The 23,936-nt window shown below is 48.7% G+C and overlaps 1 protein-coding gene across 1 annotated transcript; it reads right to left on the bottom strand.

The window, feature by feature from the left end:
• Nucleotides 1-193: 193 nt before the first annotated feature.
• On the bottom strand, nt 194-23,867 carry TOP3A (DNA topoisomerase III alpha). Its single transcript, XM_081889104.1, has 19 exons — nt 22,556-23,867; nt 21,982-22,041; nt 20,925-20,998; nt 20,661-20,736; nt 19,035-19,143; nt 16,803-16,946; nt 15,698-15,868; nt 15,136-15,236; nt 14,974-15,048; nt 14,197-14,279; nt 13,376-13,583; nt 12,359-12,544; nt 11,057-11,186; nt 10,318-10,431; nt 10,060-10,225; nt 6,708-6,851; nt 5,261-5,383; nt 2,411-3,117; nt 194-1,346 (listed from the first exon to the last, which is right to left on the bottom strand). The coding sequence occupies exons 1-19, from the start codon at nt 22,742-22,744 to the stop codon at nt 1,168-1,170; spliced, it is 3,039 nt and encodes a 1,012-aa protein (XP_081745230.1). The 5' UTR covers nt 22,745-23,867; the 3' UTR covers nt 194-1,167.
• Between the last annotated feature and the right edge of the window lie 69 nt (nt 23,868-23,936).

The following is a 23,936-nucleotide window of genomic DNA, read 5'->3' on the forward strand; positions in this document are numbered from 1 at the left end:
TAGTCCCGGTGGTTCCCTATGTGCCTCACTCTTCCTTCCCTGGCGAGCTGACGAATTCTACACCATCTTTCATTGTGCAATATGTGATACACTGGCTGTTGGTTGTAAGACGAGACACAATACCAACATCACACACCACGTCTTAAGCTAAATTTTATATATATATAAAGAGCCCATAAATTACCCAAACCAGTTTGTAATCAGGCAGTAGCTTGCTTTTAATCAGAACGTCTACCAGACAACAAAGTGAGTTGGGGAGATGTCGCCTGCATCCCATATCCTCCTTCCTCTTATATAAGGTGCTGAGGCTTGCTGTCCTCGTTTGGAAGAAGTAAAGGACTTCCCGGAATGCAGGTGGCGTACCTAGTGGTGGTCAGTAAACAATGATTCTCCACCTTTAACATTTTCTAAGGAAGAAAAGCAGGCTCTACAGCTCTTTCAGTCACAAAACCTTTATACTGGTGGCTATTGCTTTGGAAAAGCAACACACACAGTTCAGGACCCATGAAAAAGTAAGATGAGTGTTCGTAAATCACAGCTGCAGCCTGAACTCCCAAAAACAGTAGAGCTACGCTGTGTAGTCTTGTTTGACGTCTCTTCTCGAGGGTGCGTTTGGCACAAGGTCTCAGACTGCATGCCTCTTCAAGCCAGTGTGTGTCAATGGAAAGAAACAGGCACTTCAGGCGAATTATCTTTGCCTTTGCAAGAATTCTGCTCACAGATCCGAAAAGAAGAGTTTGCTCCTTCCAAAGAATATATGGATTATAGAATAACTGACAGAAAAGAAAAGTCTCTTGCGCTTTCTACTGTTCAGGCGGGAGGGGGGGGGAAGACTTACTGAAAGATAAAAAAGGGAGATCTGTAGGCTTCTGCATAAAGAGGGGTTAGTGGGAAGACTTCCTACCACCTCAAAATTGTCTGACTCTTGAATGCATTACAGCTAAGAGAGCCAAGGCCTTTGCTGTGCCTGGCTCACAGAAAGCACACCTGACCTTCCTTCCACCAGCAGTGGAAGAATGTGAAGGCCTGGCCGCAAAAGGAACCATGCTTGCAAGTAGGCTTCCAATATTCCAGGAAAACGCTTCCTCGTTGCATTGTAAGAGTTCCCTCTTGTCCCTCATCCTTCTGAAGGGATGTCCTGGGTCAAATTCTGGGGGCTGGGCTGCTTCAGTGATTCTGTGGACATGTCTTCCTGGTATGGCCAGGTTGGTGGCAAATGCCGCAAGTGCGTGGCCTCTTGGTAGTGGGCGCTCTTGTGGAAGAATCACTGTCTGATCTTTTAGTCTTCGTTCCTGAGCCTCTCGTGTTCCCTTTGTTTGTGAAGTGGTTTGAAGGAAAGGTGGCGTCTGGGGATAAAGAGAAGGAAAACATTTAAGATTACTTCAGATGACAGAAGTGTGCCATAGAAGAGGGGTTGCCACTTCTTCATTTTCTAGGTCTGTGGACACTTTGGAAATTTTGAGTGTGTATCTCTCCGCTCCCCCACTTTGAGACAGAGAAAGGACACACACTTTCCTTTTCCAAGGGATCTGGGTCAATGCTGAATCCTGTAGAATTAAATCTGAGCCTTTGAAAGCAAATATTGCTGAAACTGGAAGTGGGAGAAGGCTGAAAAAGGAAGTTGGAAGAGTGATGCTATTTTACATATTTTTAACAGAGAAAAAGGTAATGACGCACACTACAACATGACCAAGGGGGTGGGCGTTCATGGACACCACAGGAAGACCTCAAGGGTGTCACTGCCCCCAAAAGGGGGCCATGTTGTTAGAATATAAGCAGCCAACTTATACAAGGCAGACCAAAGTGTATTGTTGATGGTGGCATCTTGCCCCCCTACCCTTTCTCGGCTCTGTGAGGGGTGGCCTGCTGCACTGTGAGACCTGAATAATTTTTCCAGTCTGTGTACTCTAGTTCAGCTACACCTATGATAACCAGGAAAAAAACCTCCAGGGATTTGCCCTTTCCCCATCCTTGCTAGCCCAGGGCTGGTTAAACAGAGAGAGTGAGCAGCTTGAATACAGGACCTTTGCCTGCTGAATTTCCCTCTGCTGCTAGCTGTGTGCTAAAATCTCAGAACAGGCAAATACAGTATTTTAAAAAGTGGAATCTTTGAGGATCTAGCAGATCAGCTGGAATCTACTTGGGAAGGTAAGTTTGCAAGCGAAGCCACATAGGATATTGGCAATTCCCTGCCATTTCAATCCAAAAAGGCACAGAGCTTCAAGTTACCTGCATTTGTACCCCACCATTCCTGTAAAGAGCTCAGACGGGGTGATGCAGGTGTGATTATTCATCTCCTTCCCCTGCCAGCTTCTCTCCTCCCAAGAAGCCTCCACACACTGGGCTGATTTTAACCCGACTCTCCAGAGTCGTCCCCCATCCCCCAAACCATTTAGACCCCTTTCCTTACCTGGTGCTGTGTTTTCATCCGCCCACTGGAAAAAGCCACACTGCTGTTCCCTTGGCTTGGAGCAGGTGTGGAACTGACGTCCTTTGTTGGGTCCGTCTTTCTGAACTGTCCTGGTGACAGCAGGCTGGCCACACCTGCACACAGCTGCTCCTCCTCCTCCTCCTCCTCCAGGGTCAGAACCGTCACTCCAAGAGCGCCCTGAGCCCATTTCCCCTCTATCAAAGGGGCCTGGAGGGGGTGCAAAGCCCCTGGGCACCCCAGTGTCCCTGCTGTCCGGTTGCTGATCAGCCCACAGGAAGAAGTTGCAGCTGCCAGCGCTGCATTTATAGAACTGCCTGCCTTGATTGGGTCCTTCTTTCCGGACGGTGAGCAGCACAGCCTCCTCCCCACAGTTGCATACCACCGCGTTGTTCCCACCAGAATTGGCAAGTGCAGGGGGAGGATTTCGGGCGGCCCGTGCAGGAGGGCCTTGGGGAGCATTCGGGAGTGCCCTGTGGCTGTTCCGGTTGCTGTCGGTGCTGTCAGAGGAACGGTTGGCTTGTGAGAGGTGGCTTGCTTGGCTGGTCATCTGCAAAGGTCTTGGTGGCCCTTGAAGGTATTTCAGATCCAGGATCTCCCTCAGGGTTTCATCACAGCCTCCGATGCAGCCAACAAACTCCAGGGGCATTATGGGCGGAAGGCTGCCCCTCTTGAACTTCATCTTCAACCTAAACAACAGAGGTGTTACAAGTTAGCACTGGGCTTCATCCTGGCCAGCGTAGACAGCAACAGCTAGTCCAGGGGTGGGGAAGCTGTGGCCCTCTGAACATTGCTGGACTACAACTCCCATCATCCCCAACTCTTATTCATTCGTGCTGGCTAGGGCACCTGGGAGCAGGAATACAACAACATCTGGAGAACCACAGGTCCCCACCAGTGAACTAGACCATACAGTGGTACCTTGGTTCTTGAACTTAGTCCATTCTGGGAGTCCGACTCCCGAAACCGTCCAAAAACCAAGACGCGGCTTCCAAAAAATGTTTGCAAACCAGAACACTTACTTCCGGGTTTGTGGTGTTCGGGAGTCGGTTTGTTCGGCAACTAAGCCGTTCGAGAACCAAGATACCACTGTATTGTGTTATTTACTAGATCACAGTTGAAGCAGTTGCCTCCAAGTTTTTAATCATTATAGTTGTCTTTAAGCAACTGAAGGCCTGCCAAGCAATAGATGGAGCAGTTATCCTCTGCTGTTCCAGAGGCCAGGACAAGAACCAATGTTTGGAAATTTCAGAGAAGCAGATTTTGGCTGAACATTATAGAGAAGCTTTCTAACTGTAAGAACTGTTCAACAGTGGAATAGACCTGTGGGAAGCGACGGGATCTTTGACAGAGGTATTTGTATACTGCATTGTAGATCCTGCACTGAGCAGGAGATTAGACATTCTAAGGATGCCTTGCCAGTCAGCTCCCAAAGTCCTGCAAAGAGGGCACTGCCTATTATCTTCAAAAATGTGCAAGTAAAGGTCTTGCTCAGGAAGGAAACCTAACCCACATAGCACAGGCCAGTTGAATTGTATCCAATGTTAGTTTGCTCAAAACAGACCTCAGCTGGTTAGCTCATGGTGCTGATAATGCCAAGGTTGCAGGTTCAATCCCTGTATAGGAGACCTTCATATTCCTGCATTGCAGGGAATTGTACTAGATGACCTTTCCAACTCTACAATTATATGGTTCTATTGTGAGTAGAAGTTTGTTGGCTATTATTATTGTTAATTAAATTTCTATACCGCTCTTCATCCGATGATCACAGGGCAGCTTACAATCAGGGTGGATTTGATTTGAATCAAATTGATTCCAATCACGATTTAAATCACAAGCCAGTCAGACTTGATTTAAATCACTAGTCAGTAAGACTTGATTGAAATCTGGAGGGTTTTTTACAGAAAGGTTCAACCTTGCTGGCATCCTCTTAACATTGACAACCAGATGAAGGTTTCATTTTTGGAATCATAAATTTCCAGAGTCGTTTTTACAGTTCTATCAAAAATGACTGATTTGGTTATACTATTAGAAATACATTGACAGATAATTATGAAATTACTGTGAGGTTTAATAAGTTAACTGCTTATATTTGGACAACTTGTACTTTTTTGGAAGGAGAAAAATAATCATTTCCTTGGTAACAATTTAAACAATTTATTTAACTAAAACAATGACATTATAGCATATGTCTCCATGTTTGTTAACTGATGTGGTTAAACGGGTGGTGTTTTTTAGCACACATGAAAAACTTAAAACAAATCCTTATTTCCTTTGGACTAGAATGTATCTTAAATATAAAACTATCTTTAGAAAGATTTTTCCTCCAAAAGTGTTTTATTTTAAAAATCCGATTTAAATTTAAAAAATCCAATTTTTAAAAAATAAAAATCATTGATTTTTGTCCACCCTGCTTACAATATTAAACTACAAAAATACACACCGTGATAACAAGCAAAAACAATACCCCCCACTGTCTGCAGCTACGACCCAGTGTCCTGATTTTGCAGATTTGACTGAGCATTTGGAAAACGTGGGACACTTGAACAACCTGTTTTACAATGGAGGGGAATACTGCAACTCGTCCCCTGCACCTCCCTCTTCAATAGCTGCTGCTGCAGAACATGGGTCATGCGCCACTCCCTAGCAGGGCAACCTCCTGCTACAATTCCCTCTAATGTGTCTGAGGAATGGATCTATTACTTGACTGAAATGCAAACACACTTCTCCTGCCTCTCGGGAGAAAATTCCACCTGATTCTTCAACCACTTCAAAAACCTGCCGCTAGGTATGCACCCCAAAGTGCCTCCCCGTCTTTAGGAAAACACTCACATGTGCACCGAATGTGGTCTGCACAGTTCGCAGATGGAGTCGTCCTTGCTGACTTCCAGCAGAGAATCGGGGAACCACACAGCAGATTTACAGGTGGGATAGCCCAAGCAGCTGAGGAAAAACCTGGGGATTTTTTTTAAAAAAAGCAAAAGCATTAAAAGGAGACAGCAGAATAGGGGGGGGAACTATGGGAGAGGCTGTAGATCAGTGGCAGAGAATTTGCTCTGCATGCAGAAGGTCCCGTGTTCAAATCCCGAGAAGTCTATGTAGGGTAGAAATGTCAGGATGACTAGCCCACAGAAAATTAACTACTCTTGATTCCCCATAGATATTATCTGTGTGGCCAATTGTAGTATATGGACTCTTCAGAGGCAGGGCAGGGAGTGGGGAAAGAACCCAAGTGTCTTCCCCTGATGAACGCATCCCTGTCTGGTCACCTAAAGGTACCGTAATTCTTGCTTGTCCCAGGTGACCAGGCAAGTGGTTATTTGCAGACTTTGACTTTGTGGGTTGGCATCACACTGTGCCTGTAATTAGGAGCATAGGAAGGTGCCTTACGAGGAGTCAGACCATTGCTTTGGTATGGTCTACACAAGTCATATTCAATATTTTCAGACTCAGGGCCTACCTTTAACCCATTTGGGGACCTGCTTCTCATTCAAAACCCAGTCGGGGAGTTCAGTTCTGCTTTTCAGCCCAGGATTCAGCTGCTTCTCTACCCATCCCACACCTGATGTCAGGTGCGAGGCAGGTGAGTGTGGCTTAATAAAAACAGTGTGGCAGGCCAAAGGGGGAGGCCTGGGGAGCCAAAGTTTCCCCAGCCTCAAACTCTGCAAATATTAATCAGCAGAGAAGGAATACTGTACCTTGGCCGAATTTCAAGGGAACGCTCTCTAAGCAGGTCTGGGAACTGCTACCTATCCGGTCACCCATGGTGAGTAACCATCACCTACAGACGACCAACAAAGACAATGGGCTCATTTCCTCCCCCCCTTAAGCCCCATAGTGACTTGCAGATATGCATTTACAGACTGACTAGTAAAGCATTTTTTGTGAACAAATACATTTGCAGACTCGTTTGTAAGCTGGGTGTTGTCTTAAAATGTCAGGTTGTTTACTCTCATATTGACCCAGAGCTGGGTTGTTATTAGGCACACTGAGGGGACCGCTTCGGATCTTGCTGGGATCCAGACATGGCAGATCCCACCGCCATGCCTGCCTGCTTGCTGCCCAACCCTCCCACTGCTGCCACCGCTTCTGGTGAGCTCTCACTGCCGCCACTGCCTCTCCTCACTTCCTGGTTACGGGGCGGGGGGGGGGGGATGCTTCCCTTCTCTGCCACCAGAGCAGCAGAAGAGGCAACAGCAGGACCCCAGCTTTGGCAGGAGGGGGCAACTTCTTGTTTCTCTTCAGGTGGCAAAACAGGATGGGCCGCCCCTGTACTGACCCTCCATTCTTCTTGGTCTTCAAGACCATGTCGCTGTTGCACTGTGGACATTTCCTAACAGGGTCTGGCATTGCTGGGTAGATTTCTTCTTCTTGTGCAACGTGGGTCACTTCCCCAAAATACTGAGACAGAGCCTCATCCAGCCTGCAAAGACAAACAGACAAAGCTGCACTTGTTTCCCCCGGCTGCCAGCTGTTTCGGCTCAAAGGATTAGTGGGTTTATAAGTATTTGCACAGGAAACAAAACGCAAGCAAATCAGCGTCCGTTCCTTAGCAGGAAAGATTGCAGAAGGCCATGCCAGAGACACATTTTCTGAAGGGAGGGGCAAGACTCCTTAAAAAGGCAAAGGGAGAAAAATTCTCGCCCTCCAGAGGCTGTTGGACTCCAGCTCCCATCATCCCATGCTGGCTGAGGATGATGGGAGCTAGAGTCCTGCAACATTCAGAAGGCACCCCCCTCCCACCCATCCCTGTGCTAGAGGATGTGGCTCTTGCCAGGGAATAAAAGTGGAAGACAAAAGAAAATGATGGGTAAAAGGAGAAATGGGAGGGAATGAAGGAATAAAAGAAAGTCTATTTTATCAGCTGTATTAACTGCTCACCTAACTTGGGAGGTATGAGTAAATACAGAAGAATGTAATGCAGAATTATCTTTCCTAAGAGAGGCTAAAAGCAGTTTGAGAGGGGACAATAGCTGCATCACATTACAGTGGTGCCCCGCAAGACGAATGCCTCGCAAGACGAAAAACCCGCAAGACGAAAGGGTTTTTCGGTTTTTGCGACGCTTCGCTAGACGATTTTCCCTATGGGCTTGCATCGCAAGACGAAAGCCCATAGGGAAATCTCGGGGACCTTTTTTTAAATGCTGGCGGTGGGGAGCAAAGCCTTCCCCCCCCCTCCGGACTTCAGAAGAGGTCCAGGAAGGCCGGCGGGGGCGAAAGGCTTTGCTCCCCACCGCCAGCATTTTAAAAGCGGTCCGGGATAGCAGGGAAGCGCTTCCCGCTATCCCGGACGGCTTTTGAAGGCAGGCAGGGGGGGCAAAGACTTTTGCCCCCCCTGCCTGCCTAACCGGGGGCTTTTAAATCGCCCCGGGACTGTCCGGGGCGATTTAAAAGCCCCCGGACGGCTTTTGAAGCCTCCCCCCGCCGCCCGGCTTCGGGGCATCGTCCCGATGCCGGGCGGTGGGGCAGGAACGCCTCCCCCCGCCGCCCGGCATCGGGGCATCGTCCCGATGCCGGGCGGTGGGGCAGGAACGCCTCCCCCAGCCGCCCGGCATCAGAACGATGTCCCGAAGCCGGGCGGCCGGGCGGGAAAGCCTCCCCCCGCCGCCCGGCTTCGGGGCATTGTCCCGATGCCGGGAAGTGGGGCAGGAACGCCTCCCCCCGCCGACCGGCTTCGGGGCATCGTCCCGATGCCGGGCGGTGGGGCAGGAACGCCTCCCCCAGCCGCCCGGCATCGGAACGATGTCCCGAAGTCGGGCGGCCGGGCGGGAAAGCCTCCCCCCGCCGCCCGGCTTCGGGGCATCGTCCCGATGCCGGGAAGTGGGGCAGGAACGCCTCCCCCCGCCGCCCAGCTTCGGGGCATCGTCCCGATGCCGGGCGGTGGGGCAGGAACGCCTCCCCCAGCCGCCCGGCATCGGAACGATGTCCCGAAGCCGGGCGGCCGGGCGGGAACGCCTCCCCCCGCCGCCCGGCTTCGGGGCATCGTCCCGATGCCGGGCGGTGGGGCAGGAACGCCTCCCCCCGCCGCCCGGCATCGGGGCATCGTCCCGATGCCGGGCGGTGGGGCAGGAACGCCTCCCCCAGCCGCCCGGCTTCGGGGCATCGTCCCGATGCCGGGCGGTGGGGCAGGAACGCCTCCCCCCGCCGCCCGGCTTCGGGGCATCGTCCCGATGCCGGGCGGTGGGGCAGGAACGCCTCCCCCCGCCGCCCGGCTTCGGGGCATCGTCCCGATGCCGGGCGGTGGGGCAGGAACGCCTCCCCCCGCCGCCCGGCTTCGGGGCATCGTCCCGATGCCGGGCGGTGGGGCAGGAACGCCTCCCCCAGCCGCCCGGCTTCGGGGCATCGTTCCGATGCCGGGCGGTGGGGCAGGAACGCCTCCCCCCACCGCCCGGCATCGGAACGATGTCCCGAAGCCGGGCAGCCGGGCGGGAAAGCCTCCCCCCGCCGCCCGGCATCGGAACGATGTCCCGAAGCCGAGCGGCGGGGCGAGAAAGCCTTTGTCCCCCCTGCCTGCCTTCCCAGGGGCTTTTAAATCGCCCCGGACAGCGGAGAAGTCCTCCGCTGTCCCGGGCGATTTTAAAATGCCGCCCGCCAGAAGAGGTCGGGGGAAGGCGTTTTCCATAGGAACGCATTAATTGATTTTCAATGCATTCCTATGGAAAACCGTGCATCGCAAGACGAAAAACTCGCAAGACGAAGAGACTTGCGGAACGAATTAATTTCGTCTTGCGAGGCACCACTGTATTACAGAAAGGACGCACACATGAAAACAGGCAGAGTGAGGCACTCCCAGCAGACTGCCAATGTTATGAACGGACTGGGAGTGACCACCTCACTCATAAAATAATTACACTTCTTCCAGTATTTATTTACGCAATTCATCTTGTGCAAATAAATACCTATAGTAGTACAGCAGTGCTGACCACACCCAGTCTATATTCCATTATCCGCTTCAGGAGTGGATGACCAGCAGCGCTTGGCCTGATTTCATGTAGATGGCAAGAGTGGGGGGTATTAGGGGAGAGGGGTGGTGGCGGTGCCAGAAAGACAGAAAAGGGTTGCCCTGCTCACTTTTTTGTCTCTGGCGCTGCCCACTGATAGCATGTAGCACCCAACACATGGGTAGGCAAACTAAGGCCTGGGGGCCAGGTGCTGCCCAGTCAACTTCTAAATCCGGCCAGTGGACAGTCCTGGAATCAGCGTGTTTTTACATGAGTAGAATGTGTCCTTTTATTTAAAATGCATCTCTGGGTTATTTGTGGGGCATAGGAATTCGATCTCCCCCCCCCCAAAATAGTCCCCCCCCCAAGGTCTGAGGGACAGTGGAACAGCCCCCTGCTGAAAAAGTTTGCTGACCCTTGTCCCAACAGGGGGGGGGGGGAAAGGTTCCCCAGCCCTGACAAAGGCACCTTTCATTTACAAAATGTATATTCTCTACTGTGCACACGAAGAGCCAAAACTAATTTACTGATGACTCCGTGGGAAGAAGAGCTATTTGTGTACCTCATGTCTATTGGAACAACAGTAATAAGAGCCACCACGATGTTGCAAAGCAATGAGATACGGAGGAGCTCAGCTGCCTCTCCTGGCTTGGGCGCTGCCGAGTCCTAGAGAGGCAGGAAATGACTCACTTCTTTGCCTTCGCGACAGCTTCGATGAAGACTCGCTTGTACTTCTGGATCTGCTCCCTCAGCACAACAGATTTCTCCTTCCTCCCCTCGCAGATCAGCTTCAGGTCAGCTTCCAGTTCAGCTCGGAGGTCAGGCTTAGACATCTCGTAGCCCATGGCATCGTAGCCTGGAGGGTAGGGGGGGGTGAAGACCTTGTGGTGAGGGAAAGGATGTGAGGAAGAGCGATCCTAAAAGCTCACTTAGAAGGCCCATCCTTACCTTCTACCAGCCCCATCCCCAGCTCCCCAGGAAGGAACCTCTGCTCTGGGGTGAGCCCCACATACATGCGGGACTTGATGGTCTCAATGTGCTCCGCGTGGGTGGCATCTGTCCCTGAAAGTAATCGTTTCGGTTAGCACTCATCAGCAATGAGGGGCCTCCTGCCATTATTTCTTGCACAATACTGACTGAGAACTGTATTCACTACTCAAATGCTTGCTTAAAAGACTTGTAAACTGATGCATGCAATAAGAAGGGATACTGCATTTTGCCACTTGCACAAATCAACCCTGTACCTACTGTTTACCAGTATCCCCAGAATCCACAGTTCCTTCCCCATTCACTTCGAAGAAGAGGAGTTTGGATTTGATATCCCGCTTTATCACTACCCGAAGGAGTCTCAAAGCGGCTAAGAATCTCCTTTCCCTTCCTCCCCCACAACAAACACTCTGTGAGGTGAGTGAGGCTGAGAGGCTTCAGAGAAGTGTGACTGGCCCAATGTGGAGGAGTGGGGAAGCGAACCCGGTTCACCAGATTACGAGTCTACCACTCTTAACCACACCACCACCACACTGGCTCTCCTCCACTGTCCCCTTTTATCACTAAAATGCCCATCCCACAATACGTGTTAGTTCTCCGCACACTGCCAAAGGTTTAGGTAGCTTTTAGGCAGTGCGGTGTACAGAGCGTCTTGAGACATGTGATTACACTTCCCTTGAACTGCCTGTAGGGGACTAACCAATGCCGTGCTTCTCCATGAGGGAAATGAGGTCAGCTTCTGTAAGCAGCTGGGGTGGGCTGGTCTCCCCATCCGTCATCTCCACTGTGGTGGGCTGAAAGCGAGACCCCCTCTCATAAACTGGGATAACCTGTGGGGCAAGGGGAGAGGGGGAGAGAGAGAGAGGGAGGGAGGGGCAGGCAGACAGACAAGAGAGAGAAAGAAACGACACAGTGAGAGAATCTACATTTGGAGTTGCTTAACTTAGAAAAAAGGGAATAAGGGGTAGGGCTGGGCAATATCTGGTTTTCAACTTCGCTATATATCACGATATACTGAAGTCATTGTGGATTAGTGCTTTATTGAGTGAGATCTTCCTTTGCAGCATGGCTTGAGCTCACATGGTGCTGCAACAGAAAAATGAGCCAGCTGACATCATGCTGATCTCAGGTGCTTGACAGGTGAGTGGGGAGCTCAGGATCTGGCCCACTGGTTGAAAAGGTTCCCTGCCCTCGTAATAATGGAATACTGAATGGTTTAGTTTATATAAAATATGCAGGGATTTATGTTGTGAAAAGTGAACCATGGGAAAAGAGGAAGGGAAGTCATTGATATTTTAAGGTTGTTTAAGTGAATTTTCTAAAATGTAAAACAGAAATTTAATAAAAATTACACACACACACACACACACACACACACACACATATATATATATATATAGTAAAGGGAAAGGGACCTCTGACCATTAGGTCCAGTCGTGACCAACTCTGGGGTTGCGGCACTCATCTCGCTTTATTGGCCGACGGAGCTGGCATACAGCTTCCGGGTCATGTGGCCAGCATGACTAAGCCGTTTACCTTCCCGCCAGAGTGGTACCTATTTATCTACTTGCACTTTGATATGCTTTCAAACTGCTAGGTTGGCAGGAGCAGGGACCGAACAACGGGAGCTCACCCCGTCGTAGGGATTTGAACTGCCGACCTTCTGATCGGCAGGCCCTAGGCTCCCTACTCCCTACTCCGTGGGCTGGGCAGACATTTGGCAGGATGGTTGTTTTTTTACAAAATCATGTTCTTATGAAAAGGGAGTAGAGTGTATGCATAGCCAACATATAGCTACCACCGGTCCTAAAAGCTCTGTTGGCACACCATACTGTTTCCATAAGTCTTTTTTTTTCTTTTTTCTTTTTTGCCTTTGACATTTACAAATGGAGGGACAGATTTGGCCCAGGGGATCTCTGTTGCTGACCCCGCTACTGAGTCCAACCATGCTGAACAAGTCCCACCTAGTCCCTGCTATGCGTGAAGGATCAAGCACCCTCACCTTATCGCTCCACTTCTCGTAAGGATAGACATCTAGGTAATTTCTGGCCAGGATCATCAGCCCATGAGCCACAAAGCGCTCGTTAGCAATGTCAATCTCCACGGTTGTTTCCTGTCCCTTCGCATCTTGTGAACAGCAGGCCAGGAAGTGGCGCACAATGAATTCATAGAGTCGCTGGTCATTCCCCTATTAACAGAGTGCAAAGGAAAATGCATAATATGTGAATGGCATTTGAGAGGACAACACAGCTTCTGGTTCAGTTCAGGGAGACAGCTTTGGGCAGGGTAGAAAACAGGTATACTGTATAATAAACAAAGATTTCTCTTTCTACAGAAAGAAGCAGCAGCAAAGGAATCTAGAGTCTTTCACAAACTTTCAATAGCCACGGCACTTTAATCTGAATGGGAAACTTGCATGCCCTTACACCTGAAATGGCCTGCTATTTAAAGCATGGTAAGGTTGAGATTACTTTAATGTGCTCTGTCTGGGGCTGCCCTTGGCTTTGGAGGCCCCAGCTGGTCTGCAGGAATATCTTTGGTCATTCCCCAAGTTGGCGAGGCTCATTTGAAAAGGAAAAAAAAAACCTTTAGTGTTATCGGTCCAGTCCTGTGGAACTCTCTGCCAATACAAATTCTGCAGGCACCACCTGTTCTTAAATGCCTGCTGAAAATGATTCCATACTGCCAGATCTATGCAGGCAATGAAGATTACATCCTTTCACAATGATTAATTGATGCCTATTTTCAACTTTTTTTTACAGTTTCTATTGTATTGTTTTAATGGTTTTGTTTCTATAAATCGCTTCGATTTAATTTTTACAACACACCACCATACAAATACTTAAATAAATTAAAACGAGGCTCCACCATCACGTTTCTCAATGAGGATAAACTGTCACGGCTCCTCTGACAAGTGGCAGTTAGAAAAACAAGCCAGCCAGTCAGATTCTTAAGAGTAAACAAAGCAGCATATGGTGTAATAAGCATGAAAAAAGCAACCCCAACCACATGGGCTCACCTGCAAATTCCCCGCGTATTTTGTAGGATGAATAGGGGGGTGAGCCTGATCTGATTTAGTTCCACTACGTGGGGTCGGCCCACCCTGGTCCAGAATCCTTTGTGCAAAGGCTCCCCAGTGAGGGTCTTGCGTTTGAAGTTGCACCAAGTTGGGGAGGTTTAGGTCTTTAGGGAAAATGTTGGTCTCTGTTCGAGGATAACTTATGTACCTTAAAAACAGGAAATAAAGGGCCATTAAAAAATGACAATTTATAACATAAAATAAACATTACTTTTAAACAAATCTACACCTAATTTTGTTAAAAGGCCGAATGCTTTTTAGTAGCAGATATTAGCACTCAACAAGCTACAGACTGCTTTGGCCCTGTATACCTGGAGAAGAGTTTCCGGCCCCATCCTCCAGCCCTGACACTGAGATCCAGCTCTAAGGGCCTTCTAGTGGTTCCCTCACTGCGAGAAGCGAGGTTACAGGGAACCAGGTAGAGAGCCTTTTTGATAGTCATTTGTGCGCTGTGGAATGCCCTCCTAGCAGATGCCAAACAGGTAAACAGCTATGTGATTTTAAAAAGACATCTGAAGGCAGCCCTGTTCAGGGAAGTTTTTAGTGTGTGATGTCATATTGTGCTTTTATTTTTAGTTGGGAGCCTCCCAGAGTGGCCAGAACAACCCAGTCAGATCAGGTTGTGAATATTATTATTAATAAAAACCATTAGGACTTCCATGTGACCCTGATCCATCGCTCATCTTCCATTGTGTCTGCTTCTGGAAATACTGGCCTGAATATTTTATACAAAAACATACACAAACTACTGTAATTTTTACCCCTGAGTGTAGAGCTTCTCAGCAATTTTCATGGTTTCTTTGGCATTTATTTTCAGCTTACGGGAAGCCAGCTTCTCAAGTTCCTATATCAGAGGCAGATGGGGAAAATATATGCTCAATGACTGCGCTGCCAGAAGGTCAATGTGCAATTTGACATTAAAATAAGCTGGTTTATTAGCTTCAAAAAGACCATAACACATCTAAAATACTAGTGAGGGCTTCCCCAACCAGATGCCCTTCAGATGTTGTTGGACTGCAGCTCTCATCAGCCCCAGCCAGCTTGACCAACAGGAATGATGGGAGTTGTAGTCCAGCAACATCTGGAGGACACCAGGATAGGGAAGACTGTTCCGGTAAACACACCAAACTCTGAAAATTGTAGCACTGGTGTCTCAGCGCCAAGAAACAGTAGGCTTGATAGTCACATATTTCAATTAGTAAAAGACAGAAGCAGCATCTTCCAAAAGCTTTGCAAGTGGCGTAGGGCAATGTCAGAGCTTTTCAGACTTATCAATACTTCCCTGTTTCTCCTGTATGTTGTACTTAATAAATAATCCACGAGTTCTAAAACTGAGGAATTCAAGGGTTTAGCCTTAAGGAACCCAAATTTTTCATACATTCAAAAAGAGAATATTTGTAGTGAGCCTCTTTCTATGAGGCTTTCCAATAGGACATTGATTCAGAATACGAAGTCAAATAAGAGCTCTTGATTAGTTGCTCTCTTGAGAGGTGTTTCCATTACGTCCTAATGCCAGGACCCTCTTTTCATCAACATACCACGGTGTCTAGTGGCAGGGGTCTCCATTTACTCCTTGGTCTGCTCCCAATCTCCACAACTGTGGCAACTGGATCCTAAGAGAAAAACAAGCAGCAAGAGTGAGCTGTCTCCGGGGCCTTAGAATGCTAAGAGAATGCAGACTGGACTATGCAGTTTCTTACCTCCATGCACATTTGGTAGAGAACAAGGCATGCTGTGTGGTTGAAGAGACGGTTCCTCTTCCAGCTGAAGTCCACAATGCCTTCCTCATGGTCATGGGTCACTGCAGAGAGAAGGCAGATCACTTTTGAGATCCAGCGTCACAAAGGTCATACAACACAGAAGCTATGCACTCAAAGCAGGAGTGAGAAGCTTGTGGCTCTCCAGATGTTTTGGACTACAGCTCTCATCATCTGGGCCATTGGACATGCTAGCTGAAGTTGGTCCAACATCTGGAGGGCCACAGGTTCCTCATCGTTGATATTTACATACAGAATTGTGCTGAGGAAGGGCGATTCCACTCAATGTCAACAGAGCACAAGGTCCAAAATTATGAGAAAGACAATACATTTATTTGTGGATAAAAGCAAGCTCCTATAGCGGCAGACAAATGTTTTGACAATGCAAACAATTTATATAAACATAAAAAAGTTTTTGCAATTTACATTATTTAATAAGAAAAGGTAAATTGCAATACCTTTTTAAAAATGTTTTGCTTTCTGCATTTGATATTCTGAAACATACCTTTAATTTTGTAGAATAGCTCAGGAACAAAGGCCTGAATGGCTTTAAACCTTTCCACCACAAACCCCAGTGTTGGGAACTGACAACTTCCGTAGCTGATCAGCTGTTCTGCTAAAACGTTGGGGAAGAGTTTCTGGAATCTCAAAGTCTGGAATCTCGTGAAGGCAGCACCTAGGCAGAGAAGAGAAAATAAGCCAAATGGCCGCGCATTCATCTGTACTGGAGAGACAGGTATTTCTGCATAGGGCTATCCATGAGAGTATGTTTCTAGTACTTAAGGTTTTTTTAAAAACAACTGAAAATATAACAAGCAGTGTGTTACCAGAAAGCTCACAATTTTTGGAAACATACTGCATACAGAGCAAATACCTGTGCTTTGAAAGACCTTCCCCTATAATAATGCTAAAATATTATTATTATTATTATTATTATTATTATTATTATTATTATTATTATTATTTATACCCCTCCCATCTGGCTGGGTCTCCCCAGCCACTCTGGGCGGCTTCCAACAGAACACTAAAATACAATAACCTATTAAACATTAAAAGCTTCCCTAAACAGGACTGCCTTCAGATGTCTTCTAAAAGTTTGGTAGTTATTTTTCTCTTTGACATCTGGTGGGAGGGCGTTCCACAAGGAGGGCGCCATTACCGAGAAGGCCCTCTGCCTGGTTCCCTGTAACTTGGATTCTCGTAGCGAGGGAACCACTAGAAGGCCCTCGGTGCTGGACCTCAGTGTCTGGGCAGAACGATGGAGGTGGAGACGCTCCTTCAGGTATATCATCTTTATACAGTGGTGCCTCGGGTTACAGACGCTTCAGGTTAGACTCCGCTAACCCAGAAATAGTACCTCAGGTTAAGAACTTCGCTGCAGGATGTGAACAGAAATCGCGTTGCGGCAGCGGGAGGCCCATTTGTTAAAGTGGTACCTCAGGTTAAGACCATTCAGGTTAAGAACGGACCTCCAGAACGAATTAAGTTCTTAACCCGAGGTAGCACTGTAGTGACTTATGCCACGATATCCATTGTGACCCAAGTATATACATAGCACGAGGGGTGTTTATATGCGGATAAACTACCCCTTATGCCTTTCGCTCCCATACCTATCCTGAGATCCAACTCTTGTCTGACATCCACAGCATCGCTAATATTTTGATTGGGCTGGGTGAGATTCTCACAGGCAGTTCTGATGGCACCAGGCGTGATCTCGGAGAATCGAGCTCGGAATACCTGGAGGCTCGGCTTCACTGTCCACCAGAAAGAGAGATTAATGGCAGGTTTAGACAGAGGAAGCAACATGATTAGAATAATTTAAGAAATCTCAATAACATCCCAGTGGTCACCAAAACATAGCTGACATCTTTGCCGCATAGTGCTACAGTGGTGCCCCGCAAGACGAACGCCTCACAAGACGGAAAACCCGCTAGACGAAAGGGTTTTCCGTTTTGGAGGCGCTTCGCAAAACGAATTTCCCTATGGGCTTGCTTCGCAAGACGAAAATGTCTTGCGAGTTCCTGCGGGTTTTTTCTCCCTTCCCCCCCTTTTCCTAAGCCGCTAAGCCGCTTATCAGCTGATCCGCTGATAAGCCGCTTAACAGCTGATCGCTAAAAGCCGCTAAACCGCTAATAGCGCTAATCCGCTAAGCTGTCAATGGGCTTGCTTCGCAAGACGAAAAAACCGCTATACGAAGAGCCTCACGGAACGGATTAATTTCGTCTTGCGAGGCACCACTGAATTGTTACGAAGGTGCTTTTAAGTTGATTTAATAGGCCATGGTAAATATTAGAAAATACTTTTAAGGCATGTTGGGCTCAAGGCCCAATAGATGAAGAATCCTTAAACTGTGGCTTGTGGACCACCACTGGCAGTCGCGTAGCATGGGGGGTGCCAGGGGTGCCGGCCGCACTGGGCGCAACATCTGGGGGGGCGCGAGTCCAGAGGGAAGGGACAAGTTCCTTCCTCCGCCGGGCTCCCCACCGCCGCTGCGCTCCACTCACTGCTCGCAGGAGGAGCAGCCGCTGCAGCAGCGCCGCCGCCGCCTGGCCGGGCACGGGCAGCCTCCGCACCCCGCTGCCGCCGCCATCCCCTCGGCCCAGCCACAGGCGGCGGCTGCTTCTGCCGACTGGGAGGGAGGAGAGATCCGAGGGGCCTCGCCGCGCCCTGCGCTCCCCAAAACCCTCCGAGAGGAAGCCGGCGGGCGGGCGAGGGTCTCCCGGCGGAAGGGGGCGCCGCTGGCTCCGGCTCTCAGCGCAAGTCTCAGCCGGGGGGGGGGGGCGAGGACGGAGCGCGGCTGGAAGCCCCCGGACCCGGCCGGGAGGAGGAGAGGCGCTCGCCAAGCCCGGATCTGGAGCGCCTCGGAGCGCGGACTCCACCTACAGCCCAAGGAGAGGAGGGGGCGGGGAGGCGCCCGAGGGGAGGGGACTTCGGCTGCCTCGGCTCGCGGGGGCTCCTTGGCTCCTTCGCTCGCCCCCAGCCCCAGTGGCGTAGCGTGGGGGGGCTGCAGGAGGGCCGGCCGCAACATCTGGGGGGCGCGCGCTCGCACTCGAGTGCTAAAATCCACGGGTTAGGGGGCGCAAATTACTTGCCTTGCCCCAGGTGCTGACAACCCACGCTACGCCACTGACCACTGGTCCAGATGTGTTTTTGGGTACTCCATAAGACCATCTCAAAAACAGGAAATACTGCTGAAGGTAATTTCCAAAGACAAACTAAATAAGAGTTTGTATCTATTCCTTTGTTCCATGAATAGGATTGATTCATGCCAAATTCTGAATTAAAACTCAGCTCCTTCTACGCTCCGAAGCAGGGGCATTTGCACAGAGTAAAGGGGATGCATTACCAGATGATACGCAGATGTTGCTTCCTATTCACATGCTTTGCAGCACAGATATTATGAATCAGGAAGAACTCTTAATGGAAGCGCACGGTATAGTTGTGTCAGAATGCAGAAGGAGCCAATTCAAGAAGCCTTGTCTACGGCTTCCCGGGTGGCAGATATTGGAAAATGTGATGTTTCCACAAAATCCACAGCAAACTAGAACAACAGGGGCACAATGGGTACACTATAAATCCCAGTGCTGTGTGTATCACTGTGCAAGAGTGGGAGAATTCGGAAGCAGGCTCAGAGGCCTAGATTATTAGGCACCACATTCTCTGCTTTTGGTCCACTATAATACAAGCATTTCAGGTGGAGGGGAGAGGAAATCACTGCATTGAACAGACTGGGCTGCATCTGGGAAGACTCTGCTTGAAGGAAGAGGGTTGGTCTACGTGCATTTCACTGACCTAGGATTCTGTTAAGGAGGGTCACATTCTCACACCACAACCCCACACACCTGCTTTGCAAACGTTAATGATCTCGAAGCCAATGTTCTCTCCTTCGCGATCGCAATCTGTCCAGATCACCAGAGCCTGGCATTGCTGAACTTCTCGCTCAAGTGTTCGCTGGAATAAGTAGCGGGACAAGATGAGAGAACATGGAAACAAGCCACCCACAATGCTGCTGGTTTTAATTGCTGCCTACCATGCAATCAGCAGGTGGCAAGGACACAGAACACATTTCTACAGTTAACAGGCAAGACACACCATGCTCCCAGGCTTAGGCCAAAAACAATGGGACTTACTTCCAAGTACACATGTGTAGGACTTTGCTACAACAATGAAAATCTATGCACGCCTACCTAATCTCACAGATTTCAGTGGGGATTGGTCCAAAGCAAGCATGCACAGAATCAGACATTTTAGGGGGCATCTGAGAACAGAAGACACCAGTTTTCCCATTGCCTTCTCTGGCTTTACTATTATTATTTTTTACTGCTATATTGTAGATTTCATTTTAACCATGTAGCTATTTATGTTTCAGTTGTTATTGTTTTGTGTCAGCCGCCAATCTGGTACCCAAAGGTGTTTTGGACAACAACTCCCATCATGCCCAATGGGGCTTCTGCTAAGATGTAATTCAAAACTGCTGGAGGGCACCAGATTGGAAAAAGCTGTTCTACATAACTGTTAAGTTGTGGAGGTTGCGGACTCTCCTTCCTTGGAGGTTTTGAAGCAGAGGCTGGCCGGCCATCTAACATGGATATTTTAGTTGAGATTACAGCATTGTAGGGTTGGAATAGATGACCCTTGATGTCCCTTCCGATTTTACAAGTCTATGATTCTAAGTTGCCTTGTGAGTACTAATGAGTGGAACGATGGTGCATATACATTTAAAATAAAGAGTTCCCATGCGCCTCAGAGTATGCAGTACAGTCGTACCTTGGAAGTCAAATGGAATCCATTCCAGAAGTCCGTTCAACTTCCAAAATGTTTGGAAACCAAAGCACGACTTCTGATGGGCTGCAGGAAGCGCCTGCAGTCCATCGGAAGCCCCCTCGGATGTTCGGATTCCAAAGAACGTTCGCAAACTGGAACACTCACTTCCAGGTTTGCGGCGTTCAGGAGCCAAAACATTTGAGTACCAAGGCATTCGGGATCCAAGGTACGACTGTACAATGTTTTACCTGCCCCCCAATCACCTACCAGCCAGTTTTAAAGGGGAAAATTGGAGCCTGCTATATACTAGCCTGGTGAGGGAGTTCAGCTCTGATTACAGACGAACATGGTTTTACATCCCATTGCATGGATTTGCAAGCCCCAACATTTCTGATCCACAGTACAATGCGGAGGCAACAACTGTGACATTTAAGGTGTCTGGCCTTGGAGCAGAATGCCTTGAGTCATAATTTGTGAACAAGAAAGTAGCCAACAATACTGCAGAGTGCAACTGCAAGTTCAAGCTATTGTAACAGTTTGCAAAAAGGCCCGTTCAAAAAGCGGGCAAACTTGCCCCTGTTGAAGGTACAAGGGATGCAACTGGAAAATATTACTAGGCAAAGATCCTCAGATAGAGATTACAGGATGGTAGAATGGTAGAGGATAACAGCAGTTACAGCAGAAAGCATTGCAGCAACACAAACCTTAATGTCCATATAGTTTTCAGGGCAGAATGTCTCAATTTCGGCATCAAAGAGGACAAGTGGATTGCAGCTGTGCCTGAGTGTCAGCAAAATATACAGTCAAACAACAACAGACAAGAGCAGGCAGCAAGTCTAAAGAAATGCCTTCCACTTTCTAAACACATCTGCTGCGGTAAAGGTAACAACTTCCTACAGCTTCTATTCAAAATCTCAGCATGTAACTTCAGAAATATGAACTATCCTCAGAGATCCACTCATACATACCATTTTCGAAAGGGAATCTTAAAGTCTTGAGCCAGCAAATGTCCAGAAACAGAAGTCATCACCACAGCTACATTCTGCAGAAGCCAGAGGAACAAGGATTATTCCCTGTCAGAGCCAAAGAAATGCTCAAAACCCTCTGCCCATAGTGGGCTTCTAAGATAAAGTCCTCTCAGGCTCATTGTAAAGAGATCAAGAAATAGGGTTCAGCCACTGCCGTGCACAAATGAATCTGGCTTCCTAAAGAAGAAACAGAGACACTTCCAAAATTCAAACACTTTCAGTTTGTTTGTTTGCGTTTGTTTGTGTGTGCATGTATACACACACACACACACACACACACACACACACACACACACAAATGTGATAAAACAAGCTTCACAATTACAAGGGGGAAGTTATGAAAAATACTTATTCCTTATTGGCTCAGTCACTTCCACAGAATGGAAATAGGCAGAATCCCCAAGGACATGCTCTATGTCAGGCTTCCTCAAACTCGGCCCTCCAGATGTTTTGAGACTACAATTCCCATCATCCCTGACCCCTGGTCCAGCTAGCTAGGGATCGTGGGAGTTGTAGGCCAAAAACATCTGGAGGGCCGAGTTTGAAGAAGCCTGCTCTATGGGGAGCTGGCTTCAGGTACTAGGCCCATTGGCAGACCATCCCTGTGTTACAAAAATGTCTGCAAATGTGACGGGAAGGCTGGCAACGTCAACACCACTGTGCAGGAATGCCTGGAGACAGACTGTCATGTTGTGTATCCATAGAAAGTGACCAGAGGAGGAATGACCACTGGGAGGAACATAGAGAGAAGAACCGTTGTGGTGCATCTGCACTGATTCGTGGGGTTGACCTCACTTACCTAAATAAACCTCAGTGAATTCAACAGGATAGGACTTACTTCTGAGTAGACATGCTTCAGATTGTGCAGCAAATCTGTGTAGTAACTCCCACTATCTTTTGATGTGGATTAGAACCTGCTTCTCTTTCTCTCTCTCACACACACAGTTTCATCAGATCAGTAACAAAGCACAATGGTAAAGGATAGCTGGATACATACCTGGCCAAACATATGATACTGGCATTCGTAGATCTTGTTGAACCTGGAAAACCCTTCTCTCTAAAAAGGAAGAATTCCAGGACATAACGAATTAGATCAACATATAGCTAAGATGTGTAATGTTTACAATGAGGGTAATCCTGTACAAAATTACTCACATCTGTAATTGTCAGGCACTGCTGAAGTCACGATAAGCATATATTCTGCTGTGTGCAATAACAGGGAAGACTGATATTTGGCATCTTACATGCAGCAAAATACATGCCTGCAATCGTCACAGCTTGCATACTATGCTCAGGTTGGATATAGGTTTTTCCATATAGGAACACTGTCACACTGGAACCAGCCCTCAGCTGCCACCACACTCTTTTCCAGGTATTGCAGTGTCTGAATAATCTACATTTTTGATTAGCAACACTGTACAACCTTTATGATTCTTTTTGCGGACCAGTATTTCATCAGGAGTGCTGTGTTTTAGCGTTATAGAGTGTTTTACTCCCCTCCAACCAAACCTCGGGGTGGGGAAGATAACATTCAAATAAATAAATATTATATCACTATTGCGCTCTCCTACCCTCCTCATCCTGCTGTTGGAAAGGATGTCTGCAATCCCCCTGGCAGCATCATTTTTCTCTGCCACGCAGAGAACCTTCTGGATGTTTCGGACCATCGTGCCCTCAGCAGCCTGAGAGAAGCAAAGACTCCAGGACCGGAAGAGCAATCCAACTCCACAGCGGGCAAACAGTCTGTTCTGACCAATCATCCTGAGAGCTGGGCCCAATTCCCAGCCTGCCAAACCATGACGGAACCTTCTTCGCAAGGCTGCTTTGTCTGTTTATAAAGCCACCATGGAAACAATGGGATCAGCACCAAAAGTTGGTTAATATGGGATTATAACCCAGTTTTGGATACAGTGGAAGACAGCTCACTTGCCACAGGTGAACCGTGAAAGGTTGCAAAAACAGCTGGATGTTCTGATGTGCACAGGTTCCCATTTCTTACAAACGTGGACTTGTAAAGGGATGCAGTTCTTTCGACAACCCAAGGCTGTTGGACTAGGAGCTGGGGGGACCTTCTACACCGGAAGGCCTGCCAACATGCTCCGCAGCAGGAATTCCTGTTTCAAGAGGAGACCATTCAAACCAGCACCAGGCTGGGTTTCCCTCAGTGTCCAAGGCGGAGGAAATCAGTATTGCCGCTTGTCCCTGGTCAAAGCACGATTCTGAACTTATCTGACCACTAGATCCTACTCCAGAGTGCAGACCACCAGGATTCAGGCATGTAAAACCCACTGGCTGCCTTTTAACTCGAGCCAGCACCGCGTCTCCCCCTTCAAGGCCAAGCCCACCCCTCCATCCACCCAACAGCTGCTTGACCTCAAACAACCCCCCAACCCCGATGGTCCTTTCCCTACCTTTCTGCCCCCTTCTTTCTTTTCTTCCCAAATTCAGCTTTTTCGCTCTTTTTATTATCCCCTCCCCCAGCAGCAATAAATGCCAATCCTACGTTGCTGGTTTTTTAAAAGCCTCCCTCTCTCTTGAAACCTTTTCCTCCGACTTTTTAATAACCTCCTACCAAAAGAAAGCTCCTCCCACCCCCAATTTTAAACAAAACAAAAACGTCAAACTCCCCCTCCCCCCAAAGCTTTTCCTCAGGGGTCCCTGTTTTGCCTCCCCCCCTTCAATTGCTCCTCCCAGCCCTCCCTCGGGTGCTTCGCCCCCTTTTTCTTCCTCAGGGTCCCCCCCCCCCACTTTCTCTCTCTCTCTCCTCAGACTTCCCTCACTCTTCCCTCCTTCACAGAAGAGGAGCTTTCCCGCCTGCCGGCCGTATTCCGCGCCGTCGTAAACGCACGACGCGAAAGAGAAGCGGGCAGGGCGGGTTCGTTTCCCTTTCTGTGTTGCTTTACGGCTTCTCCGAAACGGAGAGCGGCTGAGGAATACGCAGAAGCGGGAGGC

Source organism: Podarcis melisellensis (assembly GCF_964234715.1).
Source record: "Podarcis melisellensis genome assembly, chromosome: 14".
Classification (NCBI taxonomy): domain Eukaryota; kingdom Metazoa; phylum Chordata; class Lepidosauria; order Squamata; family Lacertidae; genus Podarcis; species Podarcis melisellensis.